This window comes from Hemitrygon akajei, chromosome 11 (genome assembly GCF_048418815.1).
Source record: "Hemitrygon akajei chromosome 11, sHemAka1.3, whole genome shotgun sequence".
Taxonomy (NCBI): domain Eukaryota; kingdom Metazoa; phylum Chordata; class Chondrichthyes; order Myliobatiformes; family Dasyatidae; genus Hemitrygon; species Hemitrygon akajei.
In genome coordinates, this window is record NC_133134.1 from 52879579 (window position 1) to 52902862 (window position 23284).

At 40.2% G+C, this 23284-nt stretch overlaps 1 protein-coding gene across 1 annotated transcript in view; it reads right to left on the reverse strand.

The window, feature by feature from the left end:
• LOC140735620 (BTB/POZ domain-containing protein KCTD5-like) overlaps window positions 1-23284 on the reverse strand; it is a 64251-nt gene that overhangs the window by 400 nt on the left and 40567 nt on the right. Inside the window, exons 4-5 of the mRNA XM_073060872.1 lie at window positions 19743-19838; window positions 7409-7534 (exon numbers count right to left, since the gene is read on the reverse strand). Of these exons, the coding sequence (XP_072916973.1) occupies window positions 7409-7534; window positions 19743-19838 (222 nt within the window). The remainder of the gene's footprint in view (window positions 1-7408; window positions 7535-19742; window positions 19839-23284) is intronic.

The window sequence follows — 23284 nt, forward strand, 5'->3', positions numbered from 1 at the left end:
CACAGGATAATTCTCAGTCCCTTACTCTCAAGACCCTTCAGAAGTAACAATCGCAGCCAAGGTTTCTGCTTCTTAATGGAATCCAGTGACCTCTCTTGACAAGAGGATTGGGCTCAATATTTGATGGTTGCCAGTTTCTACTAATGCACTCTCTGGCATTTTAGCACTGCCATGGAAATGTGACCAAGAATCAGCACTTCACTGGAAGGATTAAAAGCAAAAAATGCAACAGAGTGACGTAGCATATTAAAAGACTAAGCCCTCACTCTACACTCCACCAATATTTTGTGTGTATTGACCTTATTAACAAACAGCAGGGTTCCATATTGAGTGTTGTACAAATACATAGGGAATACATAGGTGGGGACAGTTCTTGATAAACTGGATTCAATCCCAAAACCTATGATCTTTTAGGTTGTACATTTACCTGGGATATAGCACCCACAGAACTTGAACATTGTAAAGGAGGGGAGGCAATTACACTTGGACTATTTCTGTTCCTGTAATAATTTCTGACTGACAATAGGCAAATTTGTTTTGATCTTCATCTGAGAAGAACCTCTAGCTAGTTGCAGAGTCCATGTCAGCTTGTTTCTGACCTCTATGTATGTAAACACACTGCAGGTGTTGGATGCCAGCCCCTCAACATTATGCCAACGATATCAATGGAGTTGCTGATCTGCACTGAAAAACTATTTCCTTTCTTTTGCCTTTACTATTCTAATTAATTTCTAGAACTGAAACTTGAGTAAAATTAAAATAAGCATTTTTTCCTCCATTTTTAAAAATCCATTTGAACAGTTTTTAAATATCTTTGTTCAGTTATTTAACAATGATTAAAATGTATTTTATTGCAGTGAGCTGTCAGAGAACCATCGAGACACTCCATGAGACCTCAGTATCTGCTACCTGAGGACTCGTTGTCCATGAAATGGCTGAGTCAATCAAGCTGATTAGTTATTACTCCATGAGCCCTTCAGCAAGTGCTTGAAGCATAGGACTACAGCACATTCAAACAGGAAAGATAGGGATTTCATCCGATCTTCTCCAAGAATGTTGACCCTCAACTGGCGTAGCTTTTGACATGCCTTAGTCAAGAGGTCAGTTTCCAAACATGAGATGGAATATTAGCAAGCAATCCAATGGTAAGAGCAAAGCTGTATTATATTTCCAGTAGTCAATCCAGGCAAAGTGATCCTCAGCTTCTACTAACTCAAATCCAAGAATGAAGGGAAAGTCTGGCTCTTGCAATGCAGTAGTCTCCACCTTCTACATTTGATAACTAAAATACCATACTTTCAATAAAGAATAGACATTAGCAAGCTGACAGCAATGGGAGTAACCGCAATAAGCTCATGTCCAATGGGACAAGATTTGCTTACATTTTTTCCTGCATTGTTTCTCTTTTCTGTACAAACTGAAGTTGATGTCATGCCAGCTCACAACAGTCAAACTAATGTTCAAAAATTCTGTCTCCTGGGACCCACAAATAAAATGAGATATAAGGAACAGGGTGTAAAGAATCAATAATGGTTACCTAGAATGAAAAAGTATCCTTCTTCGCTCAGTTTCCTTCTATTCCAAGTAAAGTTAGTTATGTTAGCTCGATATCAGAATATTAAGGGAAGCATTAGCTGAATAGAAGATGTTGCCAAATGGAATGATGAATGCTGTCCTTTCTCATGGGAGCCCACCCATCCCTCTCTGACCCAGAATATTCAAAAGTTTAGCATATTTGTTCAAGTGATCAAGATGATACAGTTGTTTTTTTTTCTCCACTATATGGTATAATATAATATATAACTTATGCATTAATTTATATTCTTCAAATTTTCAATATCTCTTGTAGTGAGGTGCATTGCACTGCATCTCACTGTACTTTATGCATCTGATAATAAACTCCACTTGACTAAACACATATCCTTATCGTTACAAAAAATTGTTTTCCATCTCTACCATCACCCTTATTCTTCAATCTCATTCTCATCCCCTCATCGCAATCTTTATTACCTCTAGACTTGGCTATTCTGTCACCTCTCCATTCACCTCCCCCTCTCTGTTGCTTACCAACCTGAGATCATCCAAAACATTGCTCCCCACTTCCTAAATCACATCATGTTCCATGCATAAAAGCAAAACCCTGATATTAAAATTCTTATGCTTATCTTGAAATGCTTGACTAAGCTCCTAGCTCTGGACTTTCCACCATAAACCTGTCTCTCTTCCCGAGGCACTTCTTAAACCAAGCGATGGACAAGATTTTGTCCTTAGTTCCTTGGGTAACAACCTCAATGTTTGTTTGATAAGTTCCTTTGCATTCCTTGTTTTTTTTAAAAAATAGATACCCTATAAAGGGATGTTGTTGTGGTCAGACATACAGAGTGAATGCCCTGGGCAGCAGCAGGTGCTGGAGGATTATCATACCTGCACAGAGTACAGGACAGGAATGACAAGTCAGAAGGAAGGACAAGTATGATTACCTTGGTTGTTGAGAGAGGTGATAATTTAGTCAAGAAGTAAAAGTAAAGTATGTAAAGATTAATCAAACAGGTCCCTTGAGGATTATAAAGAAACTAGAAAAGAACTCAAGAAGGGAATTAGGAGAGCCAGGAGTGGCCATGTAAAGTCCTTGGCAAGCAGGATTAAAGAGAATCCCAAGGCATTCTATACATACATCAAGAGCAAGAAGATAACTAGGGAGAGGGTAGGATCATTCAATGATGAAGGGGCTGTGAATGATGTGGGTGAGGTCATTAATGAGTACTTTACATCAGTATTTACCAAGGAGAAGAGGACGTGGAGATAGGGAGATCAGTGCTAACCATATTGATATGCTAGAGCATTTCAAAGTAAAAGATGAAGTAGTTTTGGGTCTCCTACAGAGCACTAAGGTGTACAAGCCCCCAGGGTCTTTTGGGAAATACCCCAGGTTATTGAGAGATCCAAGAGAAGCGATCACTGGAGCCTTGATTTATACCTTCTGTGTCCTCTCTAGCCAGAGGCGAGATCCCAGAGTAGCTAATATTCCATTATTCAAGAAAGGGAATCATAGATGTTCCTGAAACTATATACTGGTGAGTCTCACATTAGTAGTAGGAAGTTACTGGAGAGAGTTCTTAGGGATAAGATTTATGAGCATTTGGAAAAGCATGGCATAGTTAGGGAACCAGCATGTGTCTTACTAACTTGAGTTTTTTTGATGAGGTGACAAAGATGATTGATGGAGGTAGAACTGTGGGTATTGTTTACATTAATTTTAGTAAGTGAGGTTCCGGAGGACAAGGTCCCAAAAGATTAAGACAGAGGGTAGTGGTTGAAGGGACTTGTTCTGACTGGTAGTCTGCAATGTGGTTTTCCACAGGGATCTGAACTAGGGCCTCTGCTGCTTGTGTTGTATTTAAATGACCTGGATGAAAATGCAGACGGGTGAGTAAGTAAGTTTGTAGATGATAAGAAGATTGATGGGGTTATGGATAGTGTAGAAGATTGGCAAAGAATACAACACAATATAGATCAGTTGCAGATAATGGGCAGAGAAATAGCAGGTGGGAGTTTAATCTGGCTAAATGTGAAGAGACACCTTGTAAAGCAACAGTACACTGTTATCTAACAGTATCGAGCAGAGGGATCTTGGGGTCCAAGTTTATAACTCCCTGAAAGGAGTGGTATAACAGGTCGACAGGGTGGTTAAGAAGGCAGATGGCATGTTTGCCTTTATTAGTTGAGGCATTGAGTTCAAAGGTCATGAAGTTATGTAGCAGATTTATAAAATTCTAGTTGGGCTACATCTGGAGTCAGATTGTCCCATTACAGGAAGAATGCTGAGGCTTTGGAAGGGGCACAGAAGTTTACCAGGATGCTGCCTGGATTAGAGGACGTGCTATCGTGAGAGGCTGGATAAACTTGTGTTGTTTTATCTGGATCAGTGGAGGCTGAGGGAGATCTGATAGAGGTTTTAAGATTATGAGAAGCACAGACACAGTAGACAGACAATATCTTTTTTCCCAGGGTTTGAAATATCTAAATCCAGACAGCATGTATTTAAGGTGAGGGGGTAATTTCAAAGGAGATGTTTTTTTTTTTACAAAGTTGTTTTGTTTTACGAAGAGGGACGCATGCCTGGAATGTGCTGCTGGGGTGGTGGTAGAGTAAGATGCATTAAGGACTTTTAAGAGACATTTAAACAGGCACATGAATGTGAGGGAAGTAGAAGAATATGGACATTGTGTAGGCAGTAAAGATTAGATCAGTTGACCATTTTATTACTAACTTAATTGGTTCAGCTCGACATTGTGGGCTGAAGGGTCTATTCCCTGGGCTGAGAAGTGAAGAATTCTTGATGATACTGAGCATGTGAACAAATAGATGGATTGATGTTGGAGTTGATCCATGTTTTTCAGTCTGGGCACATCAGAGAAAAATCCTATCAGCTCTCCCCTCTCTTTCTGCTTCCAGACTGAAATGTAGGGATTTTCATACCCTTTCCATTCTGAAACATTGAGCTAAAGGCTGCTAGACAAATTAAATGCCCATAACAGGTTCAGGTAACTCAGGTTCTGGAGTCGCTGTACGAGGCCAATAGTCACTGGGCAACCCATTGTGCCTATAATCGTAAACATTTCAGCAACATCTGGTACTCAGTCTGATACACATGGCAACAGGACACTTTTGTATTTTGCAGGAGCTCTCTAACTTAAAGAAAGCTCTCTTAAAGTTGAATGTATCAAACATCTCTACCCGGTGCCACAGTAGAGCATGCAACAGCGGGGTAACACACAGGACAGTACTGTACTACCAGGCAGCAAGCATCCAGGCTGGTCAAGGGCAGGGCAGAACAAGGCAAATGAGAGTTAGGGTCACGGATGGCAACTCTACAGAGGCAAGGATAAACTGAGGGGAACTGAGAGGATCTGTGCTTTTTCCAGCAGATCACTCGTGCTCACCGGTACATTTTATTTCAAATTAATCTGAGTCAATCATATCGTAATCCGTCTCTTCATCGTCGCTCTGGATTCAGCATGCAGCATGCAGAAATGTAAACAGGAAGGAAGACATTGTTGTAGGCAATTGTTTCCAAACTCAGGTCAAGTATGTCAGCAACAGGAAAAGTAAAAATAAAGGTGCTCAAATAAAATAGTGGACAAGATTAGCTAAAAGTTACCTACTTTAACAAATTTGAACTCCAATAATTGAAAATCAACTTTCTCCTGGAGTTGTGTGACAGTGAAGAGGTGGATGCATTCATTATTACACCCGAGTGTGCTCAGATGGAGCATTAGCAAGCCCCTCATAACCCTGTATTTCACCAAACACCAAGCTGAATGTTTATAAACTCCACCAGGGAACAAGCATAAGAACAACATCTGATTTTCTCACTCCTTCGCTGAGCACTTTGTTGAGCCCGATTCAGTGGGATAGTGTAAATTTCCATGCACCATCTTATTTAAGCACACAAACCACACTGGAACAGATTGTTTATTCATGTTTGAAACCTGGACTCACAATCAAAGCTGGAAGGATGGCTGACACTGTAATTCACTGTTAAGTCTTTGACAACTGGCTAGTGACATCACTAAGGTGGAAAACGAAGTACTAGCTACAGAACTGCCTTGGGTGGATTGAGATGAAAACACCCCCTTCCCTCCTACTCCAAATGAGTGGCACAGCTAGTGGATAGTCTGCCTCACAGCTCCCATGTCCCAGATACAACCCTCTCTGCATGGAGTTTGCATGTCTTCTCTGTGACCTTATGGGTTTTCTCTGGATCTCGACTTCTTTGACATAGGCAAATGGGATTAAGTTAGATAAGCATTTTAGTTGTCTTTGTATAACTTCTGGATTCTATGACTCTAAACGTTACTTTAATTATCCATGTTGAGGATAAAGAATTAAAACTGCTGAAAGAAACTGCTGAAAAAGACAATAATCTAATTCTATAAACAAATGAACTAATGCTGAACACTGTTTTTATAAAGTTGTGCAGAATTAATTCAAAAATAGGAAGCAGTTAAGCTAGTGAATTAGTCAATGATTAAATATATTCATATAATCCCAGTGCAGTGCTCAGAATAACATTTGCAATTATTTACTTAGTCACAGGGATGATTGGAATTAGGATCACTATGTCTTCTGTCTGTTAGGGTTTGATCTGGTTAGAGCTTTTCTATCTTTAACCAACCATTAGAGTCGATGGTGAACAGAATCCACAAACGCTGCTGATGGTCAGTGTGAACTTGGTGGGACAAAGGACCTGTATCTGTGCTATATCTCTCTGATTCTGTGATTCTAAACCAACATTGCTTTAAGATGTTCTGGGGCATAAATTGTTCCCTTATCTCAGTGCTTAGTCTGGCAAAAGAAACAACAGCGTGTTTAAAAATCTCTGTAGACAAAATGCCTTCATGTTCATTGCTAAATCCAGCACTGCAATATGCAGAGCTCTGCACCACTACTACATGATAAATACCAGTAGCAAAATCAGCAACAAGGAAAGAGTGACCTCTGTTAGAGAGCTCCATCTGGGCACACCAGGAATAGATCTGGCAAAATAATGTCAAATGACGTTTATTTATAAAATAATGAATGTCCATTTTTAATTCATGGTGAAAGCTGGAGCACATCACTCCCTGCATTTAATGTCCCCATAATGTACTCTTTGTTGAAGGGTGAGTTATACTCCCCTATCACATACACTCAGTGGCCACTTTATTGGCTATAAGAGAGGAACTTGGTGTGTTCTTCTGCTGCTGCAGCCCACCCACATGTTGTGCAATCAGAGATGCTTTTCTGCACACCATTGCTGTAATGCGTGGTTGAGTTACTGTTGCTGTCCTGTCAACTTGAACCGATCTGGCCATTCTCCTCTGACCTTTGTCATTAACAAGGCATTTTCGCCCACAGAACTGCCCCCACAGAATTTTTTTTTTGTTTGTTGCACCATTTTCTATAAACTCTAGTGACTGTTATGTGCGAAAATCCCAGGAGATAATCAGTTTCTGAGATATTTAACTCACCCTACCTGGCACCAACAATCATTCCATTGTCAAAGCCACTTTGATCACATTTCTTCCTCATTCTGATGTTTGGTTTGACCCTCTTGACCATGTCTGCATGCTTTTGTGCATTGAATTGCTGTCACGACTGGGTGATTAGATATTTGCATTAACAAGGTGCGCCAGTGTACCTAATAAAGTGGCCATTGAATGTATAACCCAACCTCTCAGAAACACTGGGGCCTCTGAGCACCCCATATTTGATCAAGAATGAGCTGTACAGTAGTAACCATTCTGTGCAGGTAACTTAGACCATTTGACATTTCTCCAAACTCATTTCTGTTAAGGTTACAACCGAGATGAAAACTGCAGAAATAAGCATTTAGGAAACTATAACTCTGTATAATTTTACTCACCTTGGCTTTTTCACTGGGTTCTGAATTTGTGCCATAAGGAGTATTATGTAATTCTCTGGAGACCACACAAAGAAATTCAGCCTGATCTTCATTTCCATAGTTGTAGGAAGAGCCCATACTGACCAGCTGCGAAGAAACGAGAGTGTGTTTACCACTTTAAAATATTGGGATCCAAAAGCATCTAATCAGGGAAACTGAGTGATGTACTTCGATGAGTGTGACCCAACTTCCCGAAATAATGAATTAACACCTTCATCTTCCATCACTTTAAATAAGCTACCTCCAGTGGGCTGTGTATATAAGAGGAAGGCCAAAGGGAAGGACAGATACAATGTTGATGCTCCCACTTTCCAGGGCTATAAGTGGTGGAAGTAGGTATAACTTTGACACTTGTTGTACCAGGGTAGGCTCAGCCAGTTTTGTTTAGAAAACCTTGAAGTGCTGGAGCAAAAGAATATTTCACCAATTCACTTTCATAGCATGTCCATAGACCAGCCTAACAATAAATGTATGCATAACACCAGCTGATCCTCAACAAAATGCTGACCCTTACCTAGAGCGTTGTCTCTCCAGTTCCTCATTTCTTTTTCCTTCCTTCTCATTCTTCCCTGCTTAGTTTTGCTCCCTTTATGAGCTGCTTTTCTTCAATCCCCCATTCAGTGCTATTGCAATGCCTCAGAATGGGGGATTATCATAAGACAAAGCCATGAACTTCAGCAGAGTGCACCTAAATAGCTGTTTGTCATTGCAGGCCAATGAAAGCAGAAGGTCAGGATGAAAAAGCTGTGAAATAAGCTCTGACAAATGTACTCATTAACTACCTTCTCTAAAAAATGGAAAGAAATGATGAGTGGAGGCAATGATTTGTGAATTTGGTTACTGCCACACCAAAGTGTTCTAACTGCGAGGGCTGAATGAATCAAGCCAGGCTTAAACGTGACCATCTTTGTGATGAGATCAGAACCACAGCTTCAGTGACTCTGCAAGTATCCTCTGCAGCTGTAGAAAGGCAGGGATCCTGTAGCTAAAGGCAGCAGTGACTGATGCGGTTGACTGGAATCAATGAGAAGAGTGATGGCACCACACTGGATAAACATCCTTTTTGTGAAATGCCAAGTTTCAATTGTGGTTTAACAAACTGCAAAGCCTAAGAAAATGCCTCTGTCTCAGATTGGACCTATAATTAGTGCCTCTGATTCTCTCATTGTTCTATAAATTTCTGCCTCAGATCATTTTTCCTAATTTCATTTGTATGAATAACCATTTTCTGTTCATGAATATTTTAGTGTGAACTTTTCTACACCTACCCAAAGGCTGAGATTACAGTCAGTTAACAATCCTTTTACCATCCTTTGATGCCAGGTCTAGCCTACTGTTACTTCACTGCAAAGTCCAACAAAGACTGCTCAATGCTGCATTTATTTGACTATTGCCTTGTAATCCTGGGGAGGTGGGGGTAGTGGTTAGGACCAGCTCACTTTCCACATCGAGACCTGTCCTATTATGAGTGGATGCCCCGACCCATCTCTCCTACATAACAGTTGCTCTGTGCTGCGACCAATTACTTTCTATTCTCAGGAGCAAGTCGGTGATCAGGAGAAAGAACTCAAGCCCTGCAAGGACTACTTTGTGAGTGGCAGTGGGATTCCTGGCTAATCTTCCTCGAGTAGAACTGGCCTATGATCTGGAGTTGGCCCTGAGGTCAAACGCTTTCTAAGTCCAATGTCTGTGATGAAATATCCTGATTCTTCAGGTTCAGCAGGGGCAGACCTGAGATTGTGAGTGTGATTCCCTGAACTCCTTCCAACAAGATCTGCAATTGTTTTTATATGAGGCAGAGATCATCCTGTACAGGAGGAAAACACTTTTTTTCCTATTAACCAGGGCCAGAATGATCACCCGAGTAAAGATCAAAAATGCAGGTGGTGGAAACCTGAGGAGGTTATAGAGAAAAATTTTCCAGATTCAAACGCTGCTCCCCCCCAAAAATGACTTGAGTTTTTCCATCAGTTTTGTTGCATCTTCCAGGTGAGCCCTGGTCTTATTGGTAATGTGATCTTTAATGCATCAGCTCTTTATGGGACAAACAAAAGCAACCAATCTATTCATATCCAACATTTTAATGCCCTTTACAGAAAATGGAGAGAGCAATGTGGCAACCTGCTGTCTGGGTCACATTCCATCATATTGTCCATTCCTCACAATAGCCACTACACTTTTTCCTTACAATGCAGTCGTTCAATGGAGACTTGGACTTTTAAAAGGTCAGTGGTTTAGTATCTGAAACATAAATATATATTTAAAAAAACACATACTTAATTGTATCTCTTGCAAAACAAAAAGGAGAACAAAGTGCACGGAATGTTTTTGCAATAAGTCCCAAGAGAAAATACCTCTGGGATCAGGAACGAAGATGATTGTAAACAGGTTTACCTCAAAAATAACAACTAAGCTCTACTTGTTTTTATATTCATGACAGCAATACTCAGCTTTGGTCCCACCTAGTCAGCTTCAGAACAGGTAATAATTTTTAAGAAGATGGACGATACTTTCAGTACATGATCAGGGTAACCCTGTGGTCTGAATAAAGATGGTCTCCAAAGTGATCACCCTAACAGCATTTGATTGTTCCAGTCTGGAGACTATATCATGAACACCAAATGCAAGATGCTAAATTTGAATAAGTGAATTGCTGCTTTACTGAGAGTGTTGAGTCCAGATGTGGGAAGGTATAGGGCAGACGGTACACCTCCTTTGGTTGTGTGGGAATGTACCTTGAAAAGAATGGATGTTGGTGGAGATGGGAGAATGAGTCAGAGTCACAGCAGGAACAGCCCTACTAGAATGGTAAAAAGGGAGAAATAGAGCTGCTGATAGAGGTGCCACATTGAGAGTAGGAGATGTTTATGAAGGATGATCCATTGAATGTAGAGGCTGGTGTGGTAAGGGCAGCAGTAACAAAGCAGTAAATGCAGTTCAGGGTCCTGTCAAACATGATGGAGGCAAAAAACACAGTAAAGGAGAAAAGAGTTCAGTAATACTGGTGCAGAAAATATAATCAAGGGAACAGGTATAATTAAACTGAAGTTATAGGAAGCAGGTCAGGAAGAGGTACAGTTGGATTAAGATCTGTTGACTTACATTAAATATTGGTCATTAGCCTTCCTTGGATGGGTAAAAACTTAGGGATGGACCACACAAAAAAGACAGAGGATGGTAAGGTGATGAAAATTGTTTTGTATGTATGGTAGCAGGAAGCTGCATCAACACAGTTAATAAGATACTGAATAAAGAAGTGAAAGAGGGGCCCAAGTCAGAGTGAGACAGAAACTGTCCATTCAATGTGTCCCACAGAGAAAGGCAAAGCTCAGGTCTGCGTAGGTTCCCAGTTACACAGTTCATTTAGAAGAGGTGAGTGTGTTTAAAGTTCAACTTCAGGCAGTTGTAGATGATGATGATGGTGGAGGGGGTAAATTTAACATGTGTTTAAGGAAGAAGTAATAAGCTTCCTGATTTAGAGACTGGATATACAACTGAACCAGTTGGGATCAGGACAGCGTCAAAGGATATCAGAGGTGCAAGTGTAAGACAATGGCAATGTACTGGTAATGACAATGGCTTACTCCGCCAGGAGTAAGATATGTTAAAGTGCCAGGGTTAGGACTCAATGTATTTAAGTAAACTACTTAAGAACTTTTTAAAAGCTATTATTAATGCTTTTTGAGAGGGTGATTTTAGATGCATATCATATTTTTACTGAGTTAAGTATTGTTTGTAATTAGTTTTGCTACAATAAGTGTATGGGACATTGGAAAAAATGTTGAATTTCCCCATGGGGATGAATAAAGTATCTATCTATCTATGTTCAGTGGTACACAGGAAAGTATGAGGTGGTGTGGGAGATCTAATATCGGGAAGTAGAGGCTATTTTGCCAAACAATAGCACTAACCTTGTCAGGCTTGAGATCGATGCTTACTGAATGAAGTTTGGCACTTACATCGTGGTTTCCACCACAGTGAAGAAAGCAAAAAGAGTGGTTACCCCCATTCAGTCTGCAAAGATCATCCGGAATTTTCAGTTATCTGTCACTTTAATTCTTTTACACACTGTGACTTATTGCACTGTTCCAAAACAGCAACAATACAACATCCTAGACAAAATCTTGAGCTCAACAATTGCATACACTAATCTTGATACAAGCTGAAAACACTGGTTAAGTTTTCATGAAAATTAATCAGCATGCATCTTTATCTTATTGCCCCTCTTTACAGACACTGACTGACCCACTGAGTATTTCAGCAATCTGCTGTTTCCACTATTTGAGTTTTTTGTATCTTTCAGTTCCAATAGTGTTTCCTTCTTTCCTCTATTCTTGTTTATCTTTATTGACTTTCACTCTGGACAAATCAGTTGTGATTAACAAGCCTTCATTACCCCTCGTCAACCACCACTGTGTGACACTGTCTCTGTGAGTCTCCACCTTATCATCAGCATTCCATCCCCCTCCTCCTTACACTTTCTACTTTTATCTCTATTCTGCAACCAGTTCTAATGAAAGGCCATTGATCTGAAAATTGGACCATTCCTCTGTCTGACCTGCTGAATACTTGCAGAACTTTCCTGAGTATTAAAATTGGATAAGTATTCAGCGTGTCAAAATAGTAAGCCCAGTGGCCCTACCCTTTCTCAGAATAGCAACAAATATGACCCAGTGAGGACACTTTAGTGAGTTTTGAATGAGCCAACTCATTCAGATTTATGGCTGCTCCAGGAGCAAATTCAAGTGCCGTTACTGCATGTAAACCTCACGCAGTGCTGGCTGGCTATTCCTTCATAGAATTCATCAGTGAAGTCTAAAACAGATTGCATCCATTGTGATGGATATCAGGTGCAGGATGACCGGCTGATTTCCCCCTCCTAAGTTAGAATGAGTGCAGCATTATCACTAGTGACATTATTTAACAACCAGCTAGGGACTGAACATGTAGCATTGTTCAGTAAAACTCCGCTAATCCACTATCCATCTATTTGGAAATCTTGATGGTTCAGCAAATAGTTCAACAAATAATGTTTGCCAAGCTCCCTTTAACTCTCTGGGGTTCGGGTTCCTGCATTCCACCAGAATGAGTAGCAGCTCTGCTCCAGTGTTTCTTGTAGATAATGGGAGGGCCTAGTTGCCATGCTTCCTTTACACCTACCTGGATCATTGTTGCTGTGCTCCCTTTTAACTCAGTTCACCTTGCATTTTAACAATTAAAAATGTATTCAAAGAATGTCCAGGCGTTAATAGAAATAACATCCAACTATCCAGAAAAATTGGCTAATGCTGCACCAAAGACGTGAATGTGCTTTATTATTGGAGTTCTGCTGTACACTGTGGTCCCCACTACAGTGGAATAACTAGCCGCTATTTTAAAATGCAATGAGATTTAAAAAAAAGTCCCATACATCATCGTTACACCAGCCTTAAGGTACATTCTGGCCAGCATATGAATTCACATGGCCAGGTGGTCACCCCAACAAAATTCAATAGTCCTTATTTTCCAACCAGTGCATGATTAGGCATGCCTGGGGACATACAGCTGTTGAAGATCTCCACCGAAGTTCAGAGCAAGAATGTAAAAACAAAGCAGGATTCATCTTATTCAAAAAGATGACCTTGCTCTACCAGTAAATCTTTCCATATTTCATATCCACGTGTCAAGAAATATTTGAAACAGCCTTGTATTAGATAAGCCATTTGGAATGCCATCATCTTAATCTTCGGTTGCAAAGAATATGAAAAGTGTTAGCTTAGACATTTGGTCACTGGAGAAGCAGTATAAAGAACTGTAGATGGCAATACTGTCTCACCTTTCATGACATTTCCTTGCATGATTGGATTGACTTGCAACTCAGTTCTTCCAACTAATTGAGAACAGCTTTACAAAGAGCAGCAAAACAGTAAACAGCCAAGGGCAAGCCAGGTGCACAATGACTAAACAGGTTCTGACATAACAGAAAAATGCAAAAACTATTGTCAAGCTATTTTCCCTAAAGAGACAGATCAAGCAGAGTTCACAAACCAACCTTTTTATTGAGAACATTAACTCCACATCAGCCAGGCTTCAAGGATCAAAGAAGTTGGTATTCATTACAGTGGAAAAAGACAGTTTAACTCTAAATAGAATCAGTATTGAAAGAGGGAACTCAGGCACATTACTGAAAGAAGGAAGTTTTCATTTGGATGTACATAGCAATTTTAAGTACCTGTACTTCCAGAGGGAGGAAGCCAAGTGCTTCAAGTAGGATGCTGATCTTATGAAGACATTCCCCCCAGAAATTATCTTCAGAAGTGGTTAGAATTAGCCGCCCAAAAGACTCTTGTTCCCTAATTTGTAAAAGCAGGAAACACTGGAAACACTTAGCACGTTAGGCAGCATTTGTTGAATAGAAACAGGATTAATGACTGAAGAACCCTTGTCTGATGACTTGAAATGCTATTTCTGTTTCCATATATGCTGCCTGCTCATGTGGATATTTCTAGCATTTTGTTTTTATTTCAGATTTTCAGAAGGTATTTTTTCTTATATTTATTTACAAATTTCCTCTCTGTTGACATTATCATCTTGTTTTAGGCACAAGAGATTCTGCAGATGCTGAAAGTTGTTGAGCAACACACACAAAATGAGCACAGGAGCGAGACAGATCAGCTGGTTGAGTGGAGTTGCAGCAATAACCTCGCACTCAACGTCAGTAAGCCCAAAGAATTTATTATGGACTTCAGAAAGGGCAAGACAAGGGAACACACACCAGTCCTTTTTGAGGGATCAGAAGTCAAAAGGGTGAGCAATTTCAAGTTCCTGGTGTCAACATCTCTGAGGATTTTTCCTGGGCTCAACACATTGATGCAGTTACAAAGATGGAATTACAGCAATGATTAAGTTTGAGGAGATTTAGTATGTCACCAAAGATGTTTGTAAATCTCGACAGATGTACTGTGCAGAGAATTCTAACTGGCTGCATCACAGTCTGGTATGGGGGAGGCTACTGCTCAGGATTGCAATAGCTGCAGAAAGTTGTGAACTCAGTCAGCTCCATCATAGGTATTAGCTTCCCCACTGTCCAGGACATCTTCAAGGAACGATGCCTCAAAAAGATAGCATCCATAATTAAAGACTCCCATCACCCAGAACATGCCCTCTTCTCATTGCTACCATCAGGGAGGAGGCACACACTCAATGGTTCAGGAACAACTGCTTCCCCTCTGCCACAAGATTTCTGAATGGGCACTGAACCCATGAATGCTACCTCACTACTTTTTCTTTTTTTCTCCCCTTATTGCACCACTTATTTAATTTAATTTTTAATATATATTACTGTAATTTACATTTCACAACATATGCTTGTGATATTAAATCTGATCTGATTATGCTGGAGGAACTTAGTAAGTCAGGCAGCATCTATGGAAGGGAATAAACAGCTGATGTTTCGTCCTGAGGCCAAAACGTCAACTGTTTATTCTCTCCATAGATGCTGCTCGACTTCCTGAGTTCCTCCAGCATGTTGTGAGTGCTGCTTATTATTTTGTTTACCTAGACCAGTTGTGGAAGGCAGAAGTTGCTGGCTTTCCTCACCCTCTTTTCAGGCAGAGGGGCTTGGAGTGATTGGGCATCAGTGTAGATAAGTTCTAACAGGTTTTAACACAAAGCAAAGCTCTGGGTAGAGCTTCAGCTTCCCTCGAAGCTGACACAGATATTACATAATTATCAGTATTCTTAGGATACACCACAGTAACAGGCCCTTCCAGCTCAACAAGCACCCACCACCCAATTACACCCATGTGAGCAATTACCAATTACACTAACTGTCACGCTCCCCTGCTTCCCCAATTCTGACACTGAAGCATTTTAAATCTCTTCAACTTGAAGTACGGTAAATATTTACAAGGAAAAATTACTTAAAAACCCTTTGCCTTTTGTAAGCTATGGATCCCCACTGGGATCTCAGATCCTTCAACAGGTCTAACTGCAAAGGAGCATGTAGAGGTGACATCCCAGCTAATTGCACAGAACCCCAGTGAGAATAGGTGTCCATGTTAAACCCAGTGATATATTTAGATTCACCAATTCCTGCAGTAGGAGCACACACTGGTAGTTCCAGTTGGTACTGTCAGTAAAATCCAGTCCATTCAGGCCAGAGACAAAACAAGCGGTTGGCAACATTTCATTTCACTGTCTTCCATGAAAGGGATATTAGAAATCACACTCCCTCTCATCTGGAGATGAATATGATGGATTCTGTTTCTCTCTGGTGCTATCAGCTAAGTGATGCTCTGTGTGGCCTCCGTCGGTCGTGGTCGACCATGGGTACTACGCCTCTGGTAGTCACTGGTTTGTCGGGCAGCGTCGACTGTGGCTATTGAGGCCGATCCTGTGCTGCTCTGACATACTCTGAAATAACTTGTGGACCTATGGTTCTCTAATATTTCAAATTGAAACACAGTATTCTGCATTTATGTAGTAGCTTTACCAAGTAATATATACCAAACATGAGGAAATCTGCAGATGCAGCGCTGTCGACGTTTCGGCCCGAGACCCTTTGTCAGGAAACGTCGACAGTGCTTCTTCCTATAGCTGCTGCCTGGCCTGCTGCGCTCCACCAGCATTTTGTGTGTGTTGCTTAATATATACCAAAATGATTTGGTATTCTTTGGGATGGCAGCATAGTAGTTCGTGCAACGTTTTACAGTGCCAGCAATCAGGGTTCATTCAATTCCTGACACGTCTGTAAGGAGTTTGTAAATTTTTGTGTGACTATGTGTTTCTTTTTCCTGGGTGAGCCAGTTTCCTTCCATATTCCAAAGATTCAGGGGTTAGGGCTACTAAGTTATGGGCACGCTACATTGGCACTAGAAGCACAGTGACACGTGCAGGCTGCCCTCAGCACATCCTTGGACTGTGTTGGTCGCTGATGCAAACAGCGCATTTCACTGTATGCTTCGATCTTTCCATGTACATGTGACAAATAAAGCTAATCTAATCTACTATCCAAATTCAAAAGCAGTTAGGTTTGATACCCTTCAAGTATCTTGGATGAGTTGCTGCAAATCAGTTCATATCTCTAACAGCTTGGAAAAAGACCACAGTCTTATTGAACAAAACCAGAAAATTCATGACAAGAGACCATTCAGCCTATTATGTCCATGATGGTCAAGGGGAGCCATCCATTTTAATTCCACATGCCAGCTCTTAGTCCATACCTTTGCAGATCCATATTCAAGTATACAATGAAGTACTGTTTAAATGTGCGAGGGTTTTTGCAGTGAGTTCTGGACACCCACCACCCTTTGGGTGGAAAATATCTTCCTCATCTTCTCTTTCTCTGAGGAGCAGGGGTGTGTTGCACCATTTATATAGAGCTCTGATTGGCTATGTCGTCTCTCTACCATAGGAAAGATATCACTGTAGTAGAGGAACTGCAGCAAAATTTCAACGGATTGACTGTTGTCATGCATGAAGAGATTAAAGACAGTAGGCTGTGCTTTGAGTTTAGAAAACTGAGAAGTTATTTTGCTGAAATATACAACAACCGTAAGGGGCTTGACAGTCTAGGTGTGATTTGATGGTTCCCCTGGGTGGGTTGTTGCCAAGCAGGGGCAGCATGAACTTGCATCCTGCTTTTGGGTCTCACACCAGTTTCATTCTCATCGGTCTAGACTCAGACTGCTGATTTGTAAATTACAACACTTGAAATAGATGTATCTACATTTAATTATAAACTCTCAATATTTCTGCAACTATAATTAAGCCCTATATTTAAACTTAAAGCTTGTATTTCCATTTCCCATTAGACTCTGCTTATTAATATACCCTGTGTTGACACTGTCTGTGATGGCTGCTGGACTTTGAAACATGAAACAATGTAGAAGCTTGATTTTAGATGATGTAGTTCAGAAATATTTAGTGCGATAATGGAATAAAATATGCTTATTAAGTTAATCAAACTGCTCTGGCAACATGCCAGAAATCATAACGTATTTCTGTGCCATTTTGTCTTCACTTCCAACTTTCAAGTTTTTGTATAGCTCCACTTGTTCAACAGAGATATGAAATGTTAAAGGGCCACTTAAACCACACAAGCAGTCATGTTCTCGCCCAACTGCCCTTTTAATCTCCTGAGCACAACAATGAGTACAGTAGATCTTTCAAACAGATATAAAGAGGTATCAACAGCTGGAAGATGAAAGATCCCTTACCTGAGTGTTACCCAAGCCTGTTGCAGCTTTCACCAAAACAGTGCGAAGTCGGGGTTACCAGCGACAACAGACTTTCCACAAGAAAGATTGTGTTTCCAAACCTTATTTCATAACTTGTTATGTTAGGCCTACATATCTTTTGTTTACCATTTAAAAGTATAGAGATCACAAGTTTAATACTTTGAACTATTTTTCATGTTTATATATTTAAATTTATTATGTTGTTTTATTATTGTGTTGTTTATCATACTGTGTTGTTTTTGTACTGCATCAAATCCGGAGTAACAATTATTTTGTTCTCCTTTACATGTGTATATTAGAAATGACATTTAACAATCTTGAAACTTGAACTTGAAACTTCACTGTAAAAAAAAGTGAAAAATAGGCATAGACTATAGATACTGATATCAACACCTACATATCAACACACACAATTGATATCAGCACAGCACAGAACTGAAACAGTAATGAAAATTGACCTTTCAAAGAATGGAAGATGCTATGTAAGGCAGGTAATGGTAAGAAGCAGGGAGATAGGCTGTGCGTTGTTATAATGAGCGTGGAGGGTATTACTGGGACACACCTCACTGCTGCTGTTGTGGAAACTGGTCTCCTCCCCCTTCACTTGCCGCGACACAATCAGCAGAAATTCTGACTGATGGTCCCGCCCATAGCCATAGGGGAATCCTATATTGACCAGCTGTAACAACCAGAGCAGAGTGTTTGTAACACTGGGTGAATTAAGAGTTCTTTCATTTCAAGTTTTCAAATGGTATAAATTATTAACATTTTAGTTACAGTCTCAGTGATGCAATTGTTCAAAAGCTACAAGAGTGGCAATTACTTAAACTATACACCAGAAATATTGAGTTATAAACAAGTCCTCTTTATTTAGGTTACAGAATGCTGAGTGCGACAGAACATCCTGTAACCTGTCGTCATTTGCTGAGAATCAAGAACCATCTGGTCCACGGTAACAAAGCACTAATGGGTGTCGATACGCACAGCTATTCAACTAGAGCATGAGAATTCAGGAAAAAGGAGCTAAAGATGAGTTCGTGGTGTTGGAAGAAGTGGGAGCATGTGGGATGAGGAGGAGGAGGAAAGACTGGAAGGCCCTCCACTCAATGAAAAATGACTCATATTACAGGATCAATTCCTGGCTTATACTAAATTATCACATCAGTCAGATCATTTTGGCAATAGGACAGGAGGGGGTTTGAGTCATGCCACATGTAGATGACAGACATCGCTCTTCATAACACGGCCATCAAGGAGAGACACGTTGCGGGATTGTGGAAGGAGTGTCATCCAGCAGCTGTGAATAGAATGAAATGAGGTGGAGGGACTAAACATCTGGAAAGGCATGCAGGATGGGGGTTCTAGCAGAGACATCGAGAAGCATTTCCTCAGAAAGGGTCCCTGAAGAGCAGAATCAAGTTGGCAGAAAGGAAAATACAGATAAAACATTACTATCATCTGGGATATACGGTATGATAGGAGTAACATGAACAATTCCCCAAGATTTAAAATCTTTATTTGAAACAAAAGTCAGAAATTCAACCCAAGAAATTATAGCTTCCCAACTAGCCATTAGAGTGTACTTAGCTGGCTCAGAAATATTGAACTCAATTTTTAATTGAATTTATCTGAAATTATTTTCTCACAAAGCAAATGGAAAATCATCAGATTAAGTTACTTTAGTTGCATTTGCTAATATAAACTCAGACTCAAAGCCTGAATTGTGCAAGGGATTCTGGGGAGCAGGAAACAGCAGCTGCCAGGAAAGAATATTTGGATTTGCAAAATTTACACAATCTATGGGTAGACTTAGTCAGAGACCAAAGATATTTATTCAATTCCAAGTCAGAAATGTCAGCTGTTTGCCCAAGTATACAATGAATCAAAAATTAGTTCAAGAAAATGGTATGATTTAATCCGTGTTTGGTGCAGACAACTATTGCTAAAGACACAGCTGCCCATTTCTAACAGTGTTGCGTGGAGGACCATAATGGAATAGATGCTCTTGATTGCTCTCAACTACAGCACCATTTTTGATTGATATTCAGTTGCAGTGAATATCTTAATATTCCTACCTGTTCAAACTTCCATCCGTCAGACATTGTCGACACCATCTGGGTGAGTTCTTCTTCTTGGCACTGTAGCACTCTGTAGACATGTTTCATTGGGATCTGAGGATTACAGACAGAGAGAATTGAATTACTCCTTAGATCAAAGGCGCATTAAACAAAATGTTAGGGAATGCAGTGAACAATGGCAAATTCCAATAACAGAAATAAGGTTAATCAAATCTTCAAGAGGGACAAGAATATGAAAAATGTAGCTGGATAAAGATGAACACAAGTACAAATTATTTTTGCAATATTTGCTCCTCTCTGCGCCCTGTGGCACAGTGGGCGGCAACCTTGCCATTTCTTTAGCCTTTATCTGTCTTTTGTACGAAGCCAAGTTGCTAGCTTGACACTTAATACAGCCCAGATGGAAAGTGCAAGGAGCTGGCTGGATTCACACCCGGGACCACTTGCCTCGAAGTCTGATGCGGTTGACACTATACCACTGGCCAGCATTATATCTACAAATTTGTGTCTCAATGCATTGTTGACTAGGTTGCGGAGAGTTGTAAAATTTGTCAGCTCCATCATGAGCACTAGCCTCCATAGCATCCAAGGCATCTTCAAGGAGTGGTTCCTCAAAAAGACAGCGTCCATCACCCAGGACATGCCCTCTTCTCATTGTTACCATCAGGGAGGATGTACAGAAGCCTGAAGGAAAACATTCAGCAATTCAGGAATAGCAATTTCCCCTCAGCCAATTTTGGAATAGACACTGAAACCATGAACACTACCTCAATGTTTTTTTAAAAATCTCTGTTTTTGCATTACTTTTTAATTTAACTATTTGATATACACACATATATATGTCTGGTGTGTGTGTATATATGTGTGGTGTGTGTGTGTGTATATAAATATATATATATATACACACACACACACCACACATATATACACACACTTACTGTAATTTATAGCTTGTTTTAATATGTTCTCATGTATTGCATTGCACTGCTGCCGCAAAGTGAACAAATTTCATGCCATGTGCCAGTGACATTAAACCCAATTCTGATTTTAGTATCTATTTGGTGTGTGGTGACCGGTAAGATGACAGGTGCAGCACCTTCTATGAGGCCAACCGAGGTGTTAATGTCTTTTCTTAAAATATGTTTTATAATCACAAGACCCTGCTGGACTTTAGGAACTTAAAGTACTGCAGGTCTACCCTATCAGCAAGTTGCTCATTGGTGTAGAAACTGAAGGAGCTGTTTAACTGGTGAACGGCAGGGGAGCTGTGTGGCCTCAGCTGTAGTGTGGACTGGGCCTTAAGCTGCAGTGTCACCTGTTTGCAGCCACCCATCAGTGAGAGTGTCGGTGCACTCCATGGGAGTACTGGAGGTGATGCTGCTGGCTGCGTTCACTTGGCAGAAGGTGATGTATTGTGTTTGATTACACACTGCTACAACATTCATGGACTCAGGGACTTGGACTATATATATTTTTTGTGTGACTATATTTCATTGCTGTTTTATATATGCTCTGTGTACCTTGTGCTGTGTATGACTGTTGGTAAAGTGTTTTGCAAATTGGCCCCCTGAGTAATGTCGTTTAGTTTGGCTGTATTCATGGGTATTCATGTATAGTTGAATAGCAATTAAACTTGAACTTGGCAGTCCTGAAAGAATATTTTTGATTACAGATGCTCTTCCATCTTCTACTGCCTTGCAGTATGGTCATTATAATATATGACTTTAAAAAATTACCTTTTATGGTATTCTAATTTTGGTCAGACTCTGTCTCAAAGAGACATGGATTTTTACTATCTAAAGCAAGAACAGAAGACTATTTAGTTATATTTCAGTATCTGCAAGAGAGGTCTACTGAGAAACTTTGACATAAACTGAATTCAGGACTTAGTCTGACCAAATAAGCAGCACAATACCTTTATTCAAGTATGGAGTTCAGCAGCCTCTGCAGAAAGCAAGCTTCAGTTTTTCTTGTGCTCTAGGCTGACTTGGCAGTTCCTGATCAGCCACTTCTCCTTTTGCACTGTAATCAGCACTTATATCGACTGCATTAGTCTCTTTCAGAATTCTGACAGTAAAATCTATTTTGAACACAGTCACTGTGTTTTCAAAATGAATTTAAAATGCCGTTGTGGCCTTTGTACTTTAAATGGTCACACTTCTCTTAAATGCTAAAAACATTCAACACTTCTTTGCACACTAGATTACAAAACAAAAGCTCCTATATCCAAGTTTATAATCCTGAATACAGATATACAAAGTGGTATTCAATATCTACACAACTTGTTGCGACTTTGCTTTCTGCTCCTTACCATTCTACCTTCCTGGGTTTCAAATTCAATCTATCGACACTGATCATCTTCTGATACCTCTGTCAATTCTTCACATAAAAAGCCCTGAAAAATGGACTAGATATTTAGAAATGAAAGAAATTTGGAGTTTATGGTGGAAATATGCTTTTTAAAATCTTTAAATTCTCTAAGCCTGACATCTTTCCTGGGGAAATTGCTGGTATTTAATAGTTAATATTAAATTTTGCACTGTACCATTTAGATTCAGATTCATTTATTTATCACATGTACATCAAAACATGCACTGAAATGCATCATTTGCATTAACAATCAACACAAGGTAATGATGTGCCGGGGCTGCCCCAAGTGTTGCCAAACTATTTACCATCAACACCATCTGAAAACGATGGAAATACTCAGCCATCAGGTAGCATCTTTGGATACAGAAATTTGGTTAATGATTCAGATTGAAGATGTAGAAGTTGCAGAGAAAGAGAAACAAAGAAAGGAGACAACAAAGAGAATCTTGTAACAGGGTGGAGACCAAGAGAGGTTGGTGAGGGAATAATGAGTGTCTGTTAATTGTAGCTCATCAATCTGGAGGAGGTATTACAAGGTGGTGACTAAAAATAGAGGACACAGGAGAAAGAAAAGCAACACATCATATTGAGAAATATTCACTGGCAATGGTGAAAATCTGGAATAAAACAAGGTTGGAAATACTCAGAACACAAAATGCTGGCAGAACTCAGCAGGCCAGACAACATCTATGGGAGGAGGTAGTGACAACGTTTTGGGCCGAAACTCCTGAAGGGTTTCAGCCCGAAACGTTGTCACTACCTCCTCCCATAGATGCTGTCTGGCCTGCTGAGTTCTGCCAGCATTTTGTGTTTTTATTTATTTCCAGCATCTGCAGATTCACTTGTGTTGCGTTGGAAATACTCAGCAGGTTGGACTGCAATTGTGAGAAAAACAGTTAATGTTACAGAATTACATCCTTTCCATGTTTATTTTAGGACTTTTATGCCTAAAGAATCCTTCATTATGTGAAAACGTCTTCAAGGTCTGGTCACTTTTCCATTATTTTGTTACTAATGCTAAGTGAGAAGTGGGCAAGTGGCAGACATGTTTTCAGGTTAGAATCACAGCAGATCTGGTTTATTTGACTCGCAATTGTTGGTCAGTACTGCTCTGCTGGTTTGTCAGTGGGAACCTGCTGTGTTCCCCATGCAGTAATGTCATTGCACAA